This window comes from Macaca fascicularis, chromosome 20, assembly GCF_037993035.2.
Source record: "Macaca fascicularis isolate 582-1 chromosome 20, T2T-MFA8v1.1".
Classification (NCBI taxonomy): domain Eukaryota; kingdom Metazoa; phylum Chordata; class Mammalia; order Primates; family Cercopithecidae; genus Macaca; species Macaca fascicularis.
Window position 1 is genome coordinate 68,221,377 of NC_088394.1, and position 22,107 is coordinate 68,243,483.

General features: G+C 45.6%; 1 protein-coding gene across 10 annotated transcripts in view; it reads left to right on the top strand.

Annotated features, from left to right (window-relative positions):
- PMFBP1 (polyamine modulated factor 1 binding protein 1) overlaps positions 1-21,627 on the top strand; it is a 532,821-nt gene extending 511,194 nt beyond the window's left edge. For 4 of the 10 annotated variants that reach the window (XM_065537355.2, XM_065537354.2, XM_065537357.2 and 1 more), the window contains 12 exons: positions 2,312-2,555; positions 4,586-4,775; positions 4,945-5,098; positions 6,079-6,246; positions 6,518-6,655; positions 11,045-11,209; positions 11,676-11,939; positions 12,246-12,413; positions 13,515-13,618; positions 14,145-14,219; positions 16,983-17,281; positions 20,150-21,627. In XM_065537355.2, the coding sequence (XP_065393427.1) occupies positions 2,312-2,555; positions 4,586-4,775; positions 4,945-5,098; positions 6,079-6,246; positions 6,518-6,655; positions 11,045-11,209; positions 11,676-11,939; positions 12,246-12,413; positions 13,515-13,618; positions 14,145-14,219; positions 16,983-17,281; positions 20,150-20,202 (2,022 nt within the window). In that variant the 3' untranslated portion in view covers positions 20,203-21,627. Of the gene's footprint in view, positions 1-2,311; positions 2,556-4,585; positions 4,776-4,944; positions 5,099-6,078; positions 6,247-6,517; positions 6,656-11,044; positions 11,210-11,675; positions 11,940-12,245; positions 12,414-13,514; positions 13,619-14,144; positions 14,220-16,982; positions 17,282-17,811; positions 18,069-20,149 lie in introns of those variants that run through there. The other 6 variants (XM_074027857.1, XM_074027856.1, XR_012429325.1 and 3 more) reach the window with 5 other exon arrangements.
- The last annotated feature ends 480 nt before the right edge of the window (positions 21,628-22,107 follow it).

Genomic DNA, 22,107 nt, shown 5'->3' on the forward strand with positions numbered 1-22,107 from the left:
ATAATAAAACCTGCAACATGCCGCCTCTCATGGAGCTTGCACTCCTGTGTGGGGAGACAGCCAGTAAACAAAATTAATATATAATACTGATATACCCACGTCAGACACTGATAAATCCCTCCGACGGCTTGGTGGCGGTTTTACACAGAGTGATCAGGGAAGTCCTCTCTGATAAGGTGACATTGGGGCAGAGACTTGAACGAAGTGAGGGAGCCACCCAGGCAAAGGTCTGGTGGAAGAATATTCCAGGCAGAGGGAATAGCAAGTGCAAAGGCCCTGAGGTGGGGTCTGCTTGGAGTGTTCCAGGAGCTCAGCGGAAGCAGAGAGGGGTGGAGGTGGCAAGAGGTGAGGTCAGACAGGTAGCCTCGGACCAGACCATAGGGTGATTGTAAGGACTCCCTCCTTTTTTTTTTTTTTTTTTTTTTTTTTTTTTTTTTTTTTTTGAGACGGAGTCTCGCTATGTCGCCCAGGGTGGAATGCAGTGGCCGGATCTCAGCTCACTGCAAGCTCCGCCTCCCGGGTTTTTACGCCATTCTCCTGCCTCAGCCTCCCAAGTAGCCGGGACCACAGGCGCCCACCACCTCGCCCGGCTAGTTTTTTTTTTGTATTTTTTAGTAGAGACGGGGTTTCACCGTGTTAGCCAGGATGGTCTCGAACTCTTGACCTCGTGATCCGCCCGTCTCGGCCTCCCAAAGTGCTGGGATTACAGGCTTGAGCCACCGCGCCCGGCCCAACTCCCTCCTTTTTCTAAGAGATGGAAGCCGGTGGAGGGTTTTGAGCTGAGGCAAAAGATCTGACTTGCACTTTTAAGATCCCCGCCTCTAGCTGGGCGCAGTGGCTCATGCCTGTGATCTCAGAACTTTGGGAGGCCAAGGCAGGAGGATCTCTTGAGCCCAGGAGTCTGAAACCAGCCTGGGCAACATGGTGAGACCCCATCTCTGCAAAAAGAATGTTTAAACTAGCTAAGTGTGATGGCCACCCCTGTAGTCCCAGCTACTCAGGATGTTAGCGGTGGTAGTTATCCGTATGGGTCTATAGCAACCTCAGATCTTGCCTCCTTAGAAGAAAGAATTTGACTGAGGGACAGAAGGCAGAAGGAGAGACTGAGGCAAGTTTTAGAGCAGGCAGGAGTGAACTTTTTTAAAAGCCTTAGAGCATTAATGAAAGGAAAGAAAATACACTTGGAAGAGGGCCAAGCAGGTGACTTGAGAGACCGAATGCTGTTTGACCTCTTGACTTGGGGTTTTCTTACTGCAACCTCCCAGGTTCAAGCGATTCTCCTGCCTCAGCCTCCCAAGTAGTTGGGATTACAAGTACCCACCACCATGCCTGGCTGATATTTGTATTTTTAGTATGAGATGGGGTTTCACCGTGTTGGCCAGGCTGGTCTCTAACTCCTGATTTCAAGTGATCCACCTGCCTCGGCCTGCATATACTCCTGGGGTCCTGCATTACTTCTCACCATTCTCCTAACTCCTGAGACCTTACCCAGGAATCTGCTGCTCACCAGTTTCAGGTGTTTTCTGTCTATTAGGAGCCTGCCTTTCCCTGGCACCAGCTGTGACCAATTATTACTTTAGAGTGACAATTAACAACCTCCTGACTATCACCTGATGATCGCCCAACAACCCTGGTGTATGTGGCAGGGGAGCCCTCTCCTGCCCTGCTCACACCTGACTAGCTACCTGCTGTAAAGGGAGGCTGAGATGGGAGGATCGCTTGAGCCTAGGAGGTTATAGCTGCATTGAGCTATGGTCGTGCCACTGCACTCCAGCCTGAGCAACAGAATGAGACTGCCTCAAAAACTAAAACTAAACTAAGATAATAAAAGGCCAGGCATGGTGGCTCAGACCAGTAATCCCAACACTTCGGGAGGCTGAGGCAGGTGGATCACTTGAAGTCAGGAGTTTGAGACCAGCCTGGCCAACATGGAGAAACCCCATCTCTACTAAAAACACAAATATTAGCCAGGCGTGGTGGCTCATGCCTCTAATCCCAACTACTTGGGACGCTGAGGCAGAAAAATGGCTTGAACACGGGAGGCTGCAGTGAGCCAAGATCATGCCATTGCAGTCCAGCCTGGGTGACAGAGAGAGACTATGTCTCAAAAACAATAAGAATAAGAATAAAGACTCCCTCTCTCGACGGTGTGGAGAACAGCCTGAGGGGAACAGGAGTGGAGGCAGGGAGGTTCGCCCAGTGTCCAGACAGGGGATGCCAGTGACTTGGATGAGGGCTTGAGACAACCTCTCAGTGCCTTCATCCACCGCCGCTCAGAGCTTTCCCAGCATTTGCATTTTGCTTTCTTCAGTTCCTCCAAGAGAAAGATGAGATGCTGCATGAGCTGCAGAAGAAACTGACACAGGCTCAGAACAGCTTCCTGAAAAAGGAGAAGGAGCTGGAGAAGCAGCAGTGCATGGCCACAGAACTCGAAATGACGGTCAAGGAGGCTAAGCAGGACAAGTCCAAGGAGGTGGAATGCGAGGCCCTACAGGCTGAGGTCCAGAAGCTGAAGAACAGTCTCGAAGAAGCCAAGCAGCAGCAGAGGCTGGCTGGTGAGGCCCCCGCAGGTGCTGTCCCCACCACACTTTTCTGTGGGGCTACAGCAGCCCTAGAGCAGCCACCTTCTCTCTCCCAGAGGCCACTTCCCTCGCCCCCTCCAGTGTCTCACTGCAGACCTTCTCAGGGCCTCATCCTACACCTCACAGCAGTGGCCACCACCCTCTTGTATTCCTTCACCCACTCCCAAGCTCACCTGCCCTCTGGAGTCACCCACCCACCATTCTCCCAGCAGTCTTGCCTGAAGACCCTGGGCCTTCCTGGCCACAGGGAGGCAGGGCTCTGTCCTTTGCACCACATTCCTCTCCATCTTCTCCAGGCCCTCATCACACAATTTGCTTCTCCCTTCCCTGGCTTTTTATTCCCTTTCTCCTTTTTGCCCCCAAATACATTCTGTTCTGTGCAGCTTGTACTGTGGATGATGTCCTTGTCCCTCCACAGAGCCCGCTTTCTCAGAGGTCACCAATAACTTCTTGCCTTAGGTACAGGGTTTCTCTGGGGGTGATGAAAATGTTCTGGAATCAGATATTGATGATGGTTGCATGACTTTGTGAGTATCCAAGAAAACCACTGAATTATATACTTTTAAAGGGTAAATTTGCCAGGCACGGTGGCTCATGCCTAGAATCCCAGCACTTTTGGAGGCCTAAGTGCGCAGATCACTTGAGCCCAGGAGTTCAAGATCAGTCTGGGCAATGTGGCAAAACTTTGTCTCTACAAAACACAGAAATTAGCCAGGCATGGTAGTGGGCACCTGTAGTTCCAGCTACTTGGGAGGCTGAGGTGGGAGGATCACTTGAGCCTGAGAGGTCAAGGTTGCAGTGAGCTGAGATTATGCCAGTGCACTCCAGACTGGGCAATGGAGTGAGACTCTGTCTCATAAACAGTGGAGGGGGGATGCTAAATTTATATTACATGAATTACTTATCAATTTATAAGATAAGATCCAAGCTTGGCTTCCTTCTTTACCCTCCTTTAATGCTGTGTTCCTTGATGCTATTGGCTACTTATGCCTCAAATCTTGTTTCTCAGCTTTGGAGATATCACAGGTCCATCCTTCTACTACAAACCTCCCCATCGTTCTCTTTTCTCTCCTGCTTTGACTGTAGTCATCTAGAGACTCTCCCCTTCTTACTCATTCTTCAGTGAGCTCCCTCCTCTGTGTAGCTCCCTTTCTCAATACAGGTAACTCCAAAACTTCAAGCCCCAGCTCTAACTTTGTAACTGCCTTCCCCTCATACCCGGTGGAAGCAAAGGCATGGGCTAGAAGAATATTGCTGGAAGTTTTTCTCTATTCTAATGTGTTCCAATTTTCCTGAAGCAGTTTTTCTTTTATGTCAGATTCCTGCTCAAGAACCCGCTAAATCACATCTAAGCATTTCTCTTAGGCTTCCAAAGTCCTCCAAAGCCCCCGCTCATCCATCCACTTATTCAACTCTATCACCCACCATTCCTCCCCACTTCCCTTTCCAGTCAAACTGATGTCTTCTACCCTCCTCCCACACACCTTCCCCATTCTCCTCACCAGGCATCTGCTCTAACAATCCCCGCCCCTGGAATTCCCTTCCTCCCACTTCTTTTGCTACATCTCAGCTTCTGTTTCTCCACTCATCCATCTCCAAGCGCTCTGGCCCATGTGGATCTCTCTTCCTGAACCCGGTCAGTGTGAGTTTAACATGACAATGTTCTCCAGGACGGTGGGCCGGTAACCCTCCCTCAGGAGCCTCTAAACTCCAGGAGGGTCAGGATTTGTCCCCAGTGACAGAATGAGTTGCACATGAGTTACTGAGAAATTTCTACCAGTGTGTTTAATTTTAGTCCAGAAGGTGTCCACAGCTGAGGGGTAGACAAAGACAGATAATTGAATAGGGCTCTTTAGGACTGATCGTGAAATGGAGAGAAATGAGGACAGACTGGGAATTGAAGTAGAGCACAAAATGAAAGGAGAAACTCTTCAGCCAGGCTGATAAGAGTGTGATCTTCATACACCCTCCCTTCTCACATGGCCATCTCCCCACTTCCGCAGCTCAGCAAGCAGCCCAGAGCAAAGAAGAGGCTGTGCTGGCAGGCTGTCACCTGGAGGACACCCAGAGGAAACTGCAGAACGGCCTCCTCCTGGACAAGCAGAAGGCAGACACCATCCAGGAACTACAGCGAGAACTTCAGAAGCTGCAGAAGGAGTCTTCGATGGCTGAGAAGGAACAAACCTGCAACAGGTGCCCAGGCTCACCTCCAGAGAGAGGTTCTGTCCCTCTTGAGCCAGCCGGGCCCTCTGTGGGCAGCTGCCCAGGCATGGGAAAGCAAGGACTTCCCATGGGGTCAGCTCTGCAATCTGCCCACATGGGCACTGAAGTCTGTCCTCCTGTGGCTGTTATTTTGCTTTAGAAAACGGGTGGAGGAGCTGTCATCAGAACTCTCTGAAGCCCTGAGGAAGCTTGAAAATTCAGACAAGGAAAAGAGGCAGCTTCAGAAGACAGTGGCTGAGCAGGATATGAAAATGAATGACATGCTCGATCGTATCAAGCTCATTCAGCACCAGGTGTGACGGGCAGGCAGACAGCCCATTCAAGTGCTTGCTCTGCTTAAGATAAAACACAGGCCAGGAGCAGTGGCTCACACCTGTAATCCCAGCTCTTTGGGAGGCCAAGGCAGGCAGATCACTTGAGCCCAGGTGTTCCAGACCAGCCTGGGCAACATAGCAAGACCCCACCTTACCAAAAAAAAAAATACAAACATTATCAGGGCATAATGGCACATGCCTGTAGTCCCAGCTACTTGGGAGGATAAGGTGAGAGGATCCCTTAAGCCTGGTAGATTGAGGCTTCAATGAGCTATGATCTCACCACTGCACTACAGCCTAGGTGACAGAGTGAGACCCTGTCTCAAAAAAAAGGAAAAAGATTAAATATATCAGACATTATTTGGGAAGATGTCACTACCAATCCATGCAAATTAATTGACCAGAATTGTGTTAGTATGCTAAGCCAGCCTCTCAGCACCAGCTCCCATTACCAGTGAGAAGCATTTTCAATGGTTAACCTTAAAATTAATCAAACAACAATGTTGTTTTTTCTAGGATTCAAAAGCTATTCTTATCAGTCAATTTATTTATTTTTTAAATAGTGCCCAGCAGCAGGAGATAATTGTCAGTCAATTTAAAGTCTTTGATCTCTGAATTACTCTTTTTATGCTCTTCTAAGATTTTTTAAACTTCATTCAAAAAGGTTTTTGATAAAGATTTGGAATCTTCCAAATCTTTGGGAAGAATTGATGAGAAAGTAGGAGAGAAAGCCGGTGCTTAGGAATTGGATCAATAAATAAAATAAATTGCTATATCTGACTGAACAAAGAAAAAATGTTGCAGACATTAGAGGAAACCTTTTATTTTACGTATGCTACATAACTAAGGAATTGTCTTCTTATTCATTCCAGCCATGCCCTGTGTGCAATTGTCTGTATTTTTCCCCCAAATATAATATAGTCTAAGACAGTCTTTCAGCTCAGTCTTTATTTTTTCAGCACAGGGAGCAAGAATCCACCAAATGCAAGTTAGAAGATGATCTTCAGGAGGCCACAAAGCTACTGGAGGACAAACGGGAGCAGTTGAAGAAGAGCAAAGACCGTGAGAAGCTGATGGAGGAAGAACTTGAAGCTCTGCGGCAGGAATTTAAAAAGAAAGACAAGACGGTGAGTGGGAGAATCCCAGGAGAGCTGGGTCAGGAATCCAGAGTGGGACATGACCCCAGCCGGACCTTGGGGGATGCAGAGGCAATGGATGCTCAGACCTTAGGAAAGACAGGAAGGACAGTGGGAAAGGCCAGCGAGGAGGGGAGTGAGAAGGCCTGAGCTCCCGCAGGGTGGAGATAGAGCTGGGGGAGAGGGAGGATGGAGTGGGGCTTTTATAGTTACCTGAGATTAACACCTCTTTGCTGTGCTTTATTCTTTAATGAGCGAACAGTTGAAAGAGAATTCCAGAAAGTTGGAGGAAGAAAATGAGAATCTCCGAGCAGAGTTACAGTGTTGTTCTACACAACTGGAATCCTCTGTCAACAAATATAACACCAGCCAACAGGTCATCCAAGACTTGAATAAAGAGGTGAGTAGACAGGAACCCCAAGGGAGTGAGGAACTTGAACCCTGTGACCCTTGACCTGAAATCTGTACCCACCTCTCCTCCACACAGAAATGCAGCTAACTGCTCAGCCAACTGTGGATCCTGGGCCACCTGCAGCTCCACTTCCCTCCTGGTTGGCACCTGGTTGCTGAGCCAGAGAAATGTTTCTTCCATATGTGGAAGATCTCATCTCATATCTGGTGGAGCCCCCAAGCTATTTGGGCTTTGGCATCAAGTCTTCCAATGTTCTGTTTTAGACCAGAGTTGAATGAATCCATTTTGGGGGGCAATTTGCTAGGGAACACTTCCAAAACTTGTCACGAAGCACAAAAAGGAGATGAAAGGGGGGACAGTTATTTTTCATTACACAAGTAAAAATGACAGAAAGGAGTAAATAGCATCTGACATACGCTAAGCACTGTGCTTGAATTCAGTCATGATTTATTTATCATCCACTTAAGCTCTTTACATGGCTTCCGTCTGCTCTACTGCCAACAAGAGAGACATGATAGAGGAAAGAAAGATGGAGGGCCAAAGTCACTGACCAGCAAGTGATGGGATGAACCACTATTTGAACCTGAATTATCCAGTTCTAACACCTCTTCCCTTTCTCCCTCATGATAAGCAGCCATCCTTTCTCCAGCTAAATCCTTTCCACCTTTCTGGGCAAGAGAAAAATATAACACCTTGGTAGATGGTCTCTTGGGCTACAAATGAAAGGCCAAGCAGCCCTTTCCTATTATTGACAGTAATTAATTTATAAAATACTGTGGAAATATTCTAGAATCAAAGAACCCCAGTATAACTGAGGAACTGAATTTGTAATTGTAATTAATGTTAAGCTTATTTAAATGTAAATAGCCTCATGTGGCTAGTGGCTACTATATTATACAGCACAGGCCTAAGGCACTGACTGTTCTCAGAGTTGTCCTCCAGAGATAATAATCTCTCCTTGAGTGTGATCCAGAGTTGAAGTCTGAGTCACTGAGATCCCTAAGGAACCTCCATGAATATATGGGATACTCAGATTCCTACGTGTTTAGTATGAACCTAGTGTCATATTTGCCAAAAGAAAGATAACCAAGTAAATGTGAAAGTAAAAACAATAATTTCAGATTACCTTTAATGAGAATCAGGAAGTTAAGGGATTTGTGTGTGTGTGTGTGTGTGTGTGTGTGTAAGCATCTTCAACTTTTAAAAACATCCCTCACATAGGAAAACTTAATTAATTGAAATGGCCATTAGAAAGAAGCTTTGATTATTTTTCTAGAATGCACTTCCTTTCATTAATATTCCATATTTTAATTTGAAAATTTTCCATTTGAAGCCAAGGCAATATACCTTGATATCTTTTTCATCTCTTTGATTCTAGAATATTTCTACAGTATTTTATAAATTAATTACTGTCAATAATAGGAAAGCTCATTTATTTTTTACATATTCAGTCTGTATTTGGACATTTTATTGAACTCACTTATAAGTTGTAATTGTTTTTTAGTTACTTCTCATGGATTTAAGTAGATGATTATATTATTTGCAAGCAACAACAGTTTTCTAATATCTCTTTGTAATATTTATATTTACTTAATTTTTCTTGCCTTATTGCATTGGACAGTACCTACAGTTTAATGTTCAACAGCAGCAGTGTTGGCAGACATTTTTTTCTGGATCTTAAAGGAATGCCTCTGTTTTAGTATGATGTTCCCTGTAGCCTTCTTGTTGCTGCCTTTAGCAGTTTTTTTTTCAGTTTCATATTACTAAGAGTTTTATTAATATGGATGCTGAATTTTATCAAATGCTTTTTTAAAAAAAATTATTGAGATGATTATATCAACCTTCTTAACCCACTTCCCATTTAGAAAGAAAAAAATTGGCCGGGCGCGGTGGCTCAAGCCTGTAATCCCAGCACTTTGGGAGGCCGAGGCAAGTGGATCACGAGGTCAGGAGATCGAGACCATCCTGGCTAACATGGTGAAACCCCGTCTCTACTAAAAATACAAAAAAAACTAGCCGGGCGTGGTGGCGGGCGCCTGTAGTCCCAGCTACTCGGAGGCTGAGGCAGGAGAATGGCGTGAACCTGGGAGGCAGAGCTTGCAGTGAGCCAAGATCACGCCACTGCACTCCAGCCTGGGTGACACAGCGCGAGACTCCGTCTCAAAAAAAAAAAAGAAAAAAATTGCAGCTCACTGCTAGTGCAGTATTCTTGGGGCAAATGGGAAATGAGTTAAATAAATAATGTGGTGAATAAAATTAAGTAATTGATCCCGATTTTGGCCTACCCTTGCATTCCTAGTATGAGTCTTGATTGTGCATCATGTCTCATTCTTTTAATATAACATTTGGCACATTCTAAGAAGTGAAATAAGATCAGTATGATTGGAATGCATTGATCAAGGGAGACGTTGGTATATAATGAGATTAGAAAGGAAGCAGGAACAGACATTACGGCCTCTGTTAAGAAATTTGGGGTTTTATTCTAAAAGCAACAGAAAGCCATTGATGGATTTCCTCAAAGCGACAGGGGAGGTGATTTGATCTAAGTTTGCAAAATATAACTTTGACTACTGTGTGGAAATGGATTGGAGGGAGTGGTAGGTATGGAAGTGAAGAGACCATTTAGGAAGCTATTTCTGTCCAGGCTAGAATTTCTGTCCAGTGAAGAAGGAAGGGAGCAAATTCAGGATGTGTTTTGGAGGTCTAGCTAGAATTCACCAGTCTAGCTGATGGAATGGATATGAGAGAAAGTGAGGAATCAGTGAAGACTTCATGAAATTCACCTATAAAACCATCTAGACCTAATACCATTGACAGCAGAGAGAGTAGGTCTTTTATTAGAACTTTTACTAGAACTTCTTGATTCTATAATTCACATATTTCTATAAGTAGATTTTTAGAATCTTTCTCCAAGCTAAACCACTCATGTTAGCAAAACTTTTTAAAGCTTCCATTTTAGCTTCTAGCTTCACTGTCATTTTTTTTCACCATCCTCAGTTTTAGTGTCTTACCTCTATACTGACATTTCTCATTCAGCCATCACTTATCAAGCACTGACAATGAATTATAGTTTCTCCAGTGATTCCTCTGGTTTACTGGGCAGACCCTGCTGACTCCATGTTTTTCAGAAGCCCCCAGAAAAGATGCACTTCTGTTTTCAGAAGACCAAATTATTTCATCTTTAGGAATAGTTTCACCACCAGGGCATGTAAAATACAGCGTCAGAAGTCCAATCTACCACTTTTCATCTCACTAATTCCCGGGGCCAAAGGTACTCAAAATTCTATCTGAAAAAGTAATAAACTTGAAACAGTGAACAGTTACTGGAGATAAAACAAGAAAACCCAAAAGAATGTGTTTCTGTGTTCATGGCCACTTTCAGATGCAGGTGTGCTAGAATACCAAAGAATACAAGTCAGGCATATGAATTTCTGCGGTCTCCCTCCAGCTTCCAGACTCAGAAGCAGATATCTGTCCTGTATTTAAAGTATATAAGGTGGCTAGTTTCTCTATGTGTCTATGACAATAACTCATAGTCGTATAGTAAAAGAAAGCCCTTTGTACATGTATCACCTCATTTGATCATCATAAAAACTCCATGAAACAAAATGATTTCAATTTGTGGAAGCAGAAACTGATGCTGGAGAAATAAGTAAATGATAGAACCTGGACCTCAACCCAGATTTTTCTGACTCCAGACTTCAACTTCCTTTTAACTATACCATGAATACTCATTACGAAGTTGAAAACAGACTTCAGTTTTTAAACACACTTCTACCAGAACTACATGTTCCCTAACATGTTGATCAATTGATCCCTAACTCCAAAAATGCAATATTTCACGTGACAGAACAATGACCATTTCTGAGCATTTCCTGAACCTCTGTCATGTGCCATGCCCTGAGTTACAGCAATGGGGAAACAGCAGGAAACAAAACACAGGCACAGTCCTGCTTTCATGGTACATCAAGTCTAGTGAATTACATCAGGAACTAAGTGAGTCATAAAACACAAAGGAAACGTTGTTATCATGTTCACTAACCTCAAATCGGATTCCAGGTCTTTATCAAAGACTGCAGAGTATGTGAAACGGACTTTTTTGTGTACTTGGTATATCATGCCCCAGCACAGCTGGTACTCCTGGTGTTTGAGGGAAATGCTAACTAGAAAGGGAAATGTGGCCGGGGGTTGCAAAAGAGCCTGGAAAGACAGCTCTACCTTTTACAACAGTGAAGTGAAGATGTGGGTGTTAACACGGACTCTGCAGGTTGTTGCAGACAGGAGAGAGTCTAGCTCTTGTTCATTTCCTATAGGCACAGAGAATGCCTCTATGACCCTGAGCTGGCACCTTGACAGTTCTGTTCTCCCTCCCTAAAGATAGCCCTTCAGAAGGAGTCCTTAATGAGCCTGCAGGCCCAGCTGGACAAAGCTCTGCAGAAGGAGAAGCACTATCTCCAGACCACCATCACCAAAGAAGCCTATGATGCATTATCCCGGAAGTCAGCCGCCTGCCAGGACGACCTGACCCAAGCCCTCGAGAAGGTGAGGCCACACCCTTTAGTCTCCAGGGCTGTTTTCAGGCAAGGAAATGTCAAGGTAGCGGGAGAGGCACAGGAGCCAATTTCCTGCCTATTGACTGTCACTGGGGCCATCTCAAACCCTTGTGTGGGCTGGGATGTCTGTGCAGAGAAGGCCTGCTTCCTCTTTGTGAGGCTTGGAGCTGGGTGGAGGGCGGAGGAAGAGGCCAAAGATCAAGGCCAAATCTGGCAAGCCTTTCTGCCCATGGGTGACTCGGGGGCAAGGTTTTCCCAAAGTATGGATTGTCAGGGAAATTCACGCCCCATCCTGTGCTGATCATGGCCGGCCCATCAATTCATGGGATTGGAAAGGGAAGAAATGGAGGGAGTGGGTAGGGAGGAGAAAGCAGGGTACAGTAAACCAACCACTGTCACTTCCCACCCCGCTCTGGGAGACTAAGCAATGTGACCATCTGTTTCACCCTGGGCAGAGGACAGGAAGGGACTGGAACCCTCCTCCATTCAGGACTCAGCAGAGAGGGCCAAAGGCTCTGATAGCCATTCGTCCTCTTTGTCTTTTCCGGAAGCTCAATCATGTGACCTCGGAGACAAAGAGCCTGCAGCGAAGCTTGACACAGACCCAAGAGAAGAAAGCTCAGCTGGAAGAGGAAATCATTGCTTATGAGGAAAGGATGAAAAAGCTCAATATGGAATTAAAAAAACTGCGGGGCTTCCACCAGGAGAGTGAGCTGGAGGTGAGGAGCTGCCCGGGGCTTGGGCTGCCTTCCTCGTAGGGGTCTACAAGGTCACCTCTTGCATCCAGAATTATTTAGCATGAAGCCGTTCCCTTGGGCTGATAGGTTCCTTCCACTTTCTTGGCTCCCTGAACTTCAGGCAGAGGCAGCAAAGATCGGAGCATGGGTGCCCTCTGCTGGCTGCTGGGAAGAAAATACCCCCAACACATCTCCCAAGGCCCAGGAAGCACCCTCCGGCCTTGTTGTGGGTCCTGGGGTCAGGGAGGCTAGCTGGAGTCCCCCTCCTCACTTTGCTCTCCTGAGTAGGTGCACGCCTTCGACAAGAAGCTAGAGGAGATGAGCTGTCAGGTGCTGCAGTGGCAGAAGCAACACCAGAATGACCTCAAGATGCTGGCAGCCAAAGAGGAGCAGCTCAGGGAGTTCCAGGAGGAGATGGCCGCCCTGAAAGAGAACCTCCTTGAGGACGATAAGGAGGTGGGCATGCCTCAGCTTCTGCGTGCCTCCTCTCCACACCTTCAGGCACATCCTGTGGCCACCCAAATGCCGGACAGCCCTTGGTGGGGGTGGGGGAGCCTGGGAGCAAAGGAAAGGTCACCCCCTCCATTTAGCACAAAGCAAGGGCCACAGCTGCTGGTTCAACCCACCTATGTTCTTGTGGCTTTGTTGATAGATACTGAGCAGAATGAAGGCCCCATTCTAGAGAAGAGACTGTCGGGTACACCAGCTACCCCTGACCTAGTCCACTGGGTACATCCTGACACTTTTGGCAGCCCTGTACCCTACAGTAGAATGGGCTAAGTGACCTTCTGGGCTTGTCCCAGGCCCACCTCCCTGAGCAGTGAAGTTCATGGCAGGAGGCCACAGGACAGCTCAGGTGGTCACTGGGCCTTTGCTCGAATTACAAAGAAGGCATCTTAGGCCAGGCACAGTGGTTCACACCTGCAATCCCTATGTTTTGGGAGGCCAAGGCAGGAGGATTGTTTGAGTCCAGGAGTTTGAGCCCAGCCTGGGCAACATAGCAAGACCTCATCTCTACAATAAGTTTAAATGTTAGCTGGGCATGGTGGCCTATGCCTGTGGTACCAGCTACTCGGCAGGCTGAGTGGGAGGATAGCTTGAGCTGGGGGGAAGTTAAGCTGCCATGAGCTGTGATCACACCACTGCACTCCAGCCTGAATGACAGGGCAAGACTGTCAAAAAAAAAAAAAAAAAAGAAAGAGAGAGAAAGAAGGCACCTCTTCCTCTTCCTCCAGGTGTTTTTCTTCCATCTGTTAGGAAATCGGCTTAGCATACTTCTTTTTTATGCCTTCACACTGGAAACCAGGATTCGAAATGTACGAATCTACTGTGTCTCTGCTATAAATGGTGCCTTCTCAGAAATGTCACCTCTGTGTGAGATGCCACCCACACAGCCAGAGGGGGAGGCCTGGTGGCAACTCCACAACTCTGGCCTCGGGTTGGACAGCAGAGTCGAGTTTTCTTTTCCCAGGAAGAGAGAAGAGGCCTGACTCGGAAGGAGGGATGACAGGCCTGTGCTCCCACCTCTGACTGTCTCGTTTTCTTCTTCTACCCAAGCCCTGCTGCCTGCCCCAGCGGTCTGTACCCAAAGACACCTGTAGCCTCTACCGAGAGAACGATCAGATTATGACCAGCTTGGAGCAATGGGCGAAACAGCAGAAGTGAGTATGGGAGGAAAAAGGAAGGCAGGGTCCAAGGCCTGGACTGAGCCGAGGAGCCACACGGGTGCTAAAGATTAGTCACACACACACCTGCACTCCTGGAAAACAGATCCAGTCTCAGTCCACACCCAAGGGACGGGAATAAGATGGAGAGGAGGGCTCAACCCTTCAGGCCGGTCTGGAAAGCCCTGCTGACCTGGAAACAGCAGCGGCAAGGAGGAAGGAGTGCTTTGCTGTGGCTCCGATGTCCTCCTCCTGTCCCGGGATCCAGCTTCACTGCCTGGCCCTAACTCATTCCCTTGAACTCACCTGGGCTGACAGGGATTTTGCATAGGAGTTGAGTTCAGAGAGTCCACTGAATGCCCAGGTGCTAGGAAGGCCCCAACTCTGGGGACAGGGTGATGCATGGGGGGCCTGGGATGCAGCTGCCGTCTTGCTGAGAACCCAGCGTCCCATTCAGCCCGCTGCACCCTTGCTCACGGAGGCTGGCAACTGGCCACTCTTTTCTCCTGTGATTTTATTACAGGGTCGCCAATGAGAAACTGGGAAACAAGCTCCGAGAGCAGGTGAAATACATCGCCAAGCTGAGTGGTGAAAAGGAGTAAGTCATCTTACACTACCCCAGCAGCTTCCTGGGAGCTGACTGGAAGGGTCAGCAGGGAGCCAGGGCTGGCTTTAGCCCTTGATAGGGGGATCAGCCCAGGAAAGTACTTCAGAAAGACCTCCAGGTCCCGAATCTGCATCTATGTCACCTTGGGCATATCACTTGATCTCTCAGAGCCTTAGTTCTCTCACCAAAAATCCAAAGGGAGTTTAGTAGTCTTTTTGTTCCTTCCTGCTCTCATGGTTCTCAGAGGTCAAGGGTGCTAAGCAGGGAACAGGCAGTGAAAGGCAGACTGGATTAGTTAGGGCAGGAGCTGAGCTGCTCTAACAGATCCCAAGTGAAGGAACAAACAAGGAACATCTCTTCGTGAAATCATCAGGTGAGCAGGCCAGGTTGGAGGAGCCCTTCTGTTCCACCTGTTCATGTGGGGGCCTCTGGTCTTGCTTCCCCTCATGGTCAAAGCTGGGTCCATTAAGAGGGAGGTATGCGAGGAGTGTTACCAGTTTGAGAATGGAGGTGAAGGTATGAAGATCTAAAACCGAGATTTTGGAGGTGGCAAAGTAACAACTAACAGCAAGCCTTAGGACAGCGCTTCCCATCCTTTTCTCAGGGAACACTTAGAAAACGACAGTACCTTACATAACACCATGGATACTGTGCAGCTATCAAAAAGAATGAGATCATGTCTTTGTGGAAACATGGATGGAGCTAGAGGCTATTATCCTTAGCAAACTGACACAGGAATAGAAAACCAAATACCACATGTTCTCACTTGTAAGTGAGAGCTAAATGATGAGAATTTATGAACACAAAGAAGGAAACAGCAGACACTGGGGTCTATCTGACGGGGGAGGGTAGGAGGAGGGAGAGGAGCAGAAAAGATAACTATTGGGTACTGGGCTTAATTCCTGGGTGAGGAAATAATCTGTACAGCAAACTCCTGTGACATGAGCTTGCTGATGTAACATGTAACCTGAACCTAATAAAAGTGAAAATAAAATAAAAGTGAAAAAGAAAATGACCACAGTTTAGGATCACTTGAGGCCAGGAGTTTGAGACTATCCTGGGTGACAGCAAGGCCCTGCCTCTACAAAAAAAAATTAAGAATTAGCCTAGCCAGGCGTGGTGGTGCACACCTACAGTCCCAGCTAATTGGGAGGCTGGGGCGGGAGGATTACTTGAGCCCAAGAGATTGAGGCTGCAGTGACCTATGTTCACACCACTGCACTCTGGCATGGGTGACAGAATGAGAACCCATCTCTAAAAAAGAAGGATAAAAATAACCACATCTGTTTGGCATACTTGTGACAAAGCTGACCAAGCAGTGGCTGCCCCAGAGCTTTGCCCCTAGGGCTGTGGGCATCTCCAAACACCTGGAATCCATTCGTGGCACCCCAGGTGGAAAGCCCTATTCTAGGCTTTGGCCTTGGGTACATGGCAGAGTTGAAGAGAAGGCTGAGACCTTTGGAATAAGGAGGCCAAGGAATTGAGAAACCAGGACGTGGATGAACTGTATGGGATATTGAAGGCTTTCGAGATGCTGACAGGAGGGGGCCAGAGAGCCAGGGAAGGAGGGCACTGCTGAGACCCCCTCTCCAGACCCAGGGGCACTGGGAGTGAGGGGCTAATGGGCAGGGGAAGAGGCGTCCTCAAAGTTGGCCAGCTTTGTAGAGAGGAAAAGGGTAGAGCATATGCCCAGAGAAGAGGTTGAGGATGAATTCTCTACTTGATTTCCTCTAGGAAAGACCATGAAACTTTTTACTGGGGTGTAACTAAAAGAAAAGTTGTCAGACTCTGAAGGTAACAGATAACGTCAGTCTTTTTCTTCTGTTGTGCCAAGTCCAGGAAGTTCTTTTTTACAAAGAACTCACTCTTGAGTTTTCCTGTTCTTATTTGAAAGAAAAGCATCTTTTAATGATCATAGTAGCTCAACTAATACATATTTTTGCTGTGTGTGAGGTACTATCTTAAGTGTTAACACGTATGAGCTCATTTCATCTTCATAAGACCTCCTGCGTTCAGTATAGTCATGATCCCCATTTATGGATGAGGAAAGAGAGGACCTGGGAAACTAAGTAACTTGCCCCTGGTCTCAAAACTAGTAAGTGGCAGAGTCACAACTCCAATGTGGGAAGTCTGGTTTCAGAGCCCACTTTCACCCACTGCCCTCAACATTCGTTTGGAGACACACAACAGTGATAATAAAAGTTGCCGTTTATTGAGGCATGGGGAATGTGCTAAATTATCTTTCCCCTCCTCTGCATGGCAGCCTCCATTTCCTCATCTGTAAAATGGGGATAAGTAACTTGCCCAAGTTCTTGACAGAGCTGGGATCTCCTGTGCTCCCGACTCTTCAGCAAAGGGAAGCAGAGAGAATGCGGGCTTTGGCATTGGTGCTGGGTGAGAATGTTTCCAAGGCATGGCCATGAGAACCCGAGGACACATGATCACAGTTGTCCCTAACAGCCTTCTGGTTCTTCAAGTCAAATTTCTGTCATTTATCAAACCAGATCCTCATATGAACCCCAGCAGTCAGGCCAGGCCTGACTGTCCCCGTCTGACAGATAAGAAAACAGGCCCAGAACTGGCAGAGTTGGGCAGGAGTACCAGCTCCTGGTCTACTCGGACCCCAGGCCTGGGCTTCTTCCACAGTACACATGTAGGCCTCCATTTCTACAGAGCACATGTAACAGCCCAGCTCTGAACAGACATGGGCGTCTGTGCTGTCTTCCCTGTGACACCTTTATCTGTCCTTTCTAGCAGGGAACCAAGCAGAGCCAGCAGCCCCAACACAACCCGTCCTTCCTCTCCTTCCCACAGCCACCTCCACAATGTAATGGTCCACCTGCAGCAGGAAAACAAGAAGCTGAAGAAGGAAATAGAAGATAAGAAGACGAAAGCTGAGAACACAAGGCTATGCACCAAAGCCCTAGGCCCGAGCAAAACAGAGTCCACACAGAGAGGGAAAGTGTGCGGCGCCTTGGGCTGGAAGGGGTTGCCCCAGGACGGGGGTCAAAGAATGGACCTCACCAAGTACATCGGGATGCCCCATTGCCCGGGTACGTCTGCCATTTGTCAATAAAATAAGTGTGTTTTTTTCTTTAAATCACTGGATTGAGAATTCAAGTAGGAAGAAGAAAATAGGCCTTTTGTGACCTCAAGTCGTTTTCTTAGCTACTTGGGACCAAAGATTGTTGTTTTCACATCTGTAAAGGGAGGAGGCAAATTAAGACCCCTTCTGATCTAAGAACATCTGAAGCATACCCAAGTGCCTCACATCTCAGACCTGTCCCTTCCCCTGACCCAGACCCGTTTTAGGGAATAGGAAGTAGAGGCATCTTCCTTCTACATCTGGAAACCCTGTAAGAGCACCCCAGCCACCTACCTAGCCTGGGTCCACAGCCACCTTTCCTGCCACCTGGAAACTCCGTGTTACCCCAGAGGCAAGAGGTCACCTGCGGCAGTCACCAGGCAGAGCTGCCTGGCCATGCGGCCAGTCCTTGAGGAGTCACCTCAGTCACAATTAACGAGGTGATTCCTCAAGGAATCTCCTCAAATCAAAACTCTCATTTCCTCCCTGTTCCCTCAGGTTCCTCGTATTGCTAGAATCCACATCTAGCCATGAGCAGCATTTCCACGCGTGTTTCTTCCGAGGACAGTGAGTTCCCAGCCCTCCCTCTCTCTTGACCTGGATCAGCTCTTACGGGAATATATCACGGTCCCAGCCTATTTTGCAAGACACTAACGTTCGTTGAGTTTTGCCCACTTCCTGCCATGGAGTGAGCTTTAGAAGCATATGTCCATCTCCAGGCCCAAATATGAAATAAAGACATGAGCATGAGCACAGCGGTTGTGGTGAGCTCTTGGTGTCTTGCAGACATTTCTGCCCCGCAATCCCCCAGCAACATGTTCATCCTGTTTTCTCTGGATTTTAACAGATACTGGTCTCTTCCATATACGGGGAAGCCATAATCCCCAATGCAAGCTTCTGGATTCGTTTTTAAACAAACAAAAGTGATAAGTAGCACCTTTTTTATTTTCTTTCCATTACTATCTGAAACTTAAAAAGAAAAAGTCTAAGAACTCCAAAAAGGAAGTAATCCTGAGACCCCAAAGAAAGGAAGAACAATAAGGGCTGTATTTTTCAAATGGGGGAGCAAGAGCACACCACCTGCCCCCTGCCCCTGGGCTCCACATTCCATTCCTTCTTCTAACAATTGTATTTTCCTCCCCAGCCACCTCAATACAAGTGAAATTCCATTATGACAAACTCCAAGGACAGCTAATATTTTATTCTGGTAGGATTTTGTTAAACTGAGTACATGTCTAGAATTTATATTTCTAGTCTATAGGAAGTGGAGACAACTCACTACTAGTGTAATATTAATATAAGAGAAAGAAATGAAAGATCTTACATTTCTGAGGGGGGCAGTAAAAGTGAAGGAAGAAACCCAGTGGTTAGCAATGATTCTTCAATATTCTTCCTGGGCCTAATAAAGGCCAAGAAAATTCACTGCTAATAGGAACACTAACAAGTTATATAGGATGCCCCCGATAGAACTTGGGAAGGGCAGTTCCAGAAATGCAGTGTGAGCTAGGAGTGACAGGCATCTCTGGTAGTTTCTGTTACAATAGTTGTTGTCTGTTTAAGCTCTTTGAACTATGTCCCCTCATGTGGTTTAGAATGTGGGTTTATTTTCTAGAGAAAACAAAGATTGAAAAATCTAGTACTAATCTAGCCTGTGGCTTACTTTATTCAAACAAAAGTTCAATGCCATTAAAATCCCCAGCCTCATCTACTAAAAAGGGATTTTATCTCTATAATTTACCAAAATATTTCATATATTTTGGCCAAAATTACAATCTCTGGTTTCTTTTAATGTGGTACATCTTTCCCAAGTTATCTTTCACTTCCTGTGGAGTGATTACACCAGAGCAAAGCAGGTAGTCAGTTATGGAGAGCTAATTGGTGGCAGAGCCAGAAAAACATCAACATATTACCCAGCCATCTGACTTTGACAGCCCAGCCAGGCAGAAGACCTAGCTGAGTACAGGGGATGGACTTAGAGAAGTGCAGTTTCTCTAAAGATAGGAGGAAGGGCAGGGAAACTGAGTGTTGCCTGCCTATAATTTGTTAAGAAATAACCAAGGAATTGAGTTCCTAAAAAAGTAGTTCAAACAGCTGATAATAAAAAGAAATGGTTACAACAACACTCTTTTATGAATTTTTTTTTAGAAAGCACTCAACAAATGAGGATTAGAAGGAAACTACCTCAGCATTATAAAACCACATATGAAAAACCCAGAACAAACATCATACTCAATGGTGAAAGACTAAAAGCTTTTCCTCTAAGATCAGGAATAAGGCAAGAACACCTACTTTGCCACATCTGTTCAGCATTGTACTGGCAGTTCTAGCCAGAGCAATTAGGCAAGAAAAAGAAATAAAAGGGATTCAAATTGGAAAGGAAGAAGTAAAATTATCTCTGTTCACAGATCTTATATGTAAAAAACCGTAAAGAATCTACAGACCACCTCCCCTCCCAAAAAAAGCCTGGTAGAGCTAATAATGAATTCAGCAAAGTAACAGGATACAAAGTCAACACACAAAAATGAACTGCAGGTTTATATAACAGTTAATAATCTGAAAAGGAAATTATAAAAATAATTTCACTTCATTTATAATAGCATCAAAAATAAACAAATACTTGGGAATTAACCAAGGCAGTAAAAGACTTGTACAATGAAAACTGTAAAACATTACCAAGAGAAATTAAAGAAGACATAAACAGAAACACATCCCATGTTCATGGATTGAAAGACTTAATATTAAGATGTCAATATACATAAGGTGATCTACAGTTTCAATGTAATCTCTGTCAAAATCCCAATTATTATTATTATTATTATTTTTTTTTTTTTTGCAGAAATAGGAAAACTCAACCTAAAACTCACATGGAATCTTAAGGGATCCCAATAGCCAAAACAGTCTCAAAAAAGAAGAACAAAGCTGAAGAACTTACTGATTTCAAAACTTACTACAAACCTGCAGTAATCAAAATAGTGTGGTACTGCCACATAAATCAAAAGACAGACATACAAACCAGTGGAATAGACTAGGAAGAATCCCAGAAATAAACCCTCACATATATGGTCAAATAATTTTGACAAGGATGCTGAGACTATGAAATGGGGAAAGGATAGTTTTTTATTTTGTTTTCCAACAAATGGTGCTGGGAAAACAGAATATTTGCATGCAAAAGAATAAGGCTGTGCCCTTACCTAATACCATATACAAAAATTAACTCAAAATGAATCACAGACCTAAATGTAGCCACTAAAACTATAAAACTCATAGAAGAAAATATAGAACAAACCCTTCATGACATTGGATTTGGCAGTGATTTCCTGGGTATAACACCAAAGGCACAGGCACCAAAAGAAATAATAGACAAATTAGACATCATGAAACTTTAAAAATTTTGTGCATCAAAAGCAATACCAACAGAGTAAAAAGGCAACCCACAGAATAAGAGAAAATATTTCCAAATCATATCTCTGATGCTAATATCCAGAATATATAGAGAACTCCTAAAACTCAAGAAAACAAACGACCCAGTTTGAAAGTGGGCGGAGCATATGCCGAAGAATGAAACTGGACCCCTATCTTTCACCATATACAAAAATCAACTCCAGATGGATTAAAGATTTAAATGCAAGACCTCAAACTATAGAAATCGTTACCGCCTATAATCCCAGCACTTTGGGAGGCCAAGGCGGGCAGATCACGAGGTCAGGAGATCAAGACCATCCTGGCTAACATGGTGAAACCCCGTCTCTACTAAAAAAATGAAAAAAAATTAGCCGGGCATGGTGGCGGGTGCCTGTAGTCCCAGCTACTAGGGAGGCTGAGGCAGGAGAATGGCGTGAACCTGGGAGGCGGAGCTTTCATTGAGCCGAGATCGCGCCACTGCACTCCAGCCTGGTGACAGAGCAAGACTCCTACTCAAAAAAAAAAAACGAAAAAGAAATCGTTATCAGGTCAGGTGTGGTGACTCACACCTGTAATCCCAGCACTTTGGGAGGCCGAGGCAGGCGGATCATGAGGTCAACAGATCGAGACCATCCTGGCCAACATAGTGAAACCCTGTCTCTACTAAAAATACAAAAGTTAACTGGGCATGGTGGCGCTCATCTGTAGTCCCAGCTACTTGGGAGGCTGAGGCAGGAGAATCGCTTAAACCCAGGAGGCAGAGGTTGCAGCGAGCCGAGATCAAGCCACTGCACTCCAGCCTGGCAACAGACCAAGACTCCATCTCAAAAAAAAAAGAAATCGTTCTCGACATCCGCCTCGGCCAAGAATTTTTGGCTAAGTCAGCAAAAACAATTGCAACAAAAACAAAAATTGGTAGGAGGGACATAATAAACTAAAGAGCTTCTACACAGCAAAAGAAACCATCAGCAGAATAAACAACCTACAGAGTGGGAGAAAATAGTCACAAACTACACAGCTGACAAAGGCCTAATATCTAGAATCTACAAGGAACTTAAACAAATCAAGCAAAAAACAAATAACCCCATTAAAAATGGGCAAAGGACATGAACAGACACTTCTCAAAAGAAGACATACAACCAGCCAACGAAAATATGAAAAAATGCTCATCATCACTTATCATCAGAGAAATGCAAATCAAAACCACAATGAAATACTATTTCACACCAGTCAGAATGGCTATTACTAAAATGTCAAAAAATAACAGATGCTGGCAAGGCTGGTGAGAAAAGGCAATGCTTATATACTGCTGGTGAGAATGTAAATTAGTTCAGCCACTGTGAAAAAAGGTTTCAAGGTTTCTCAAATAACTTAAAACCGACCTACCATTTG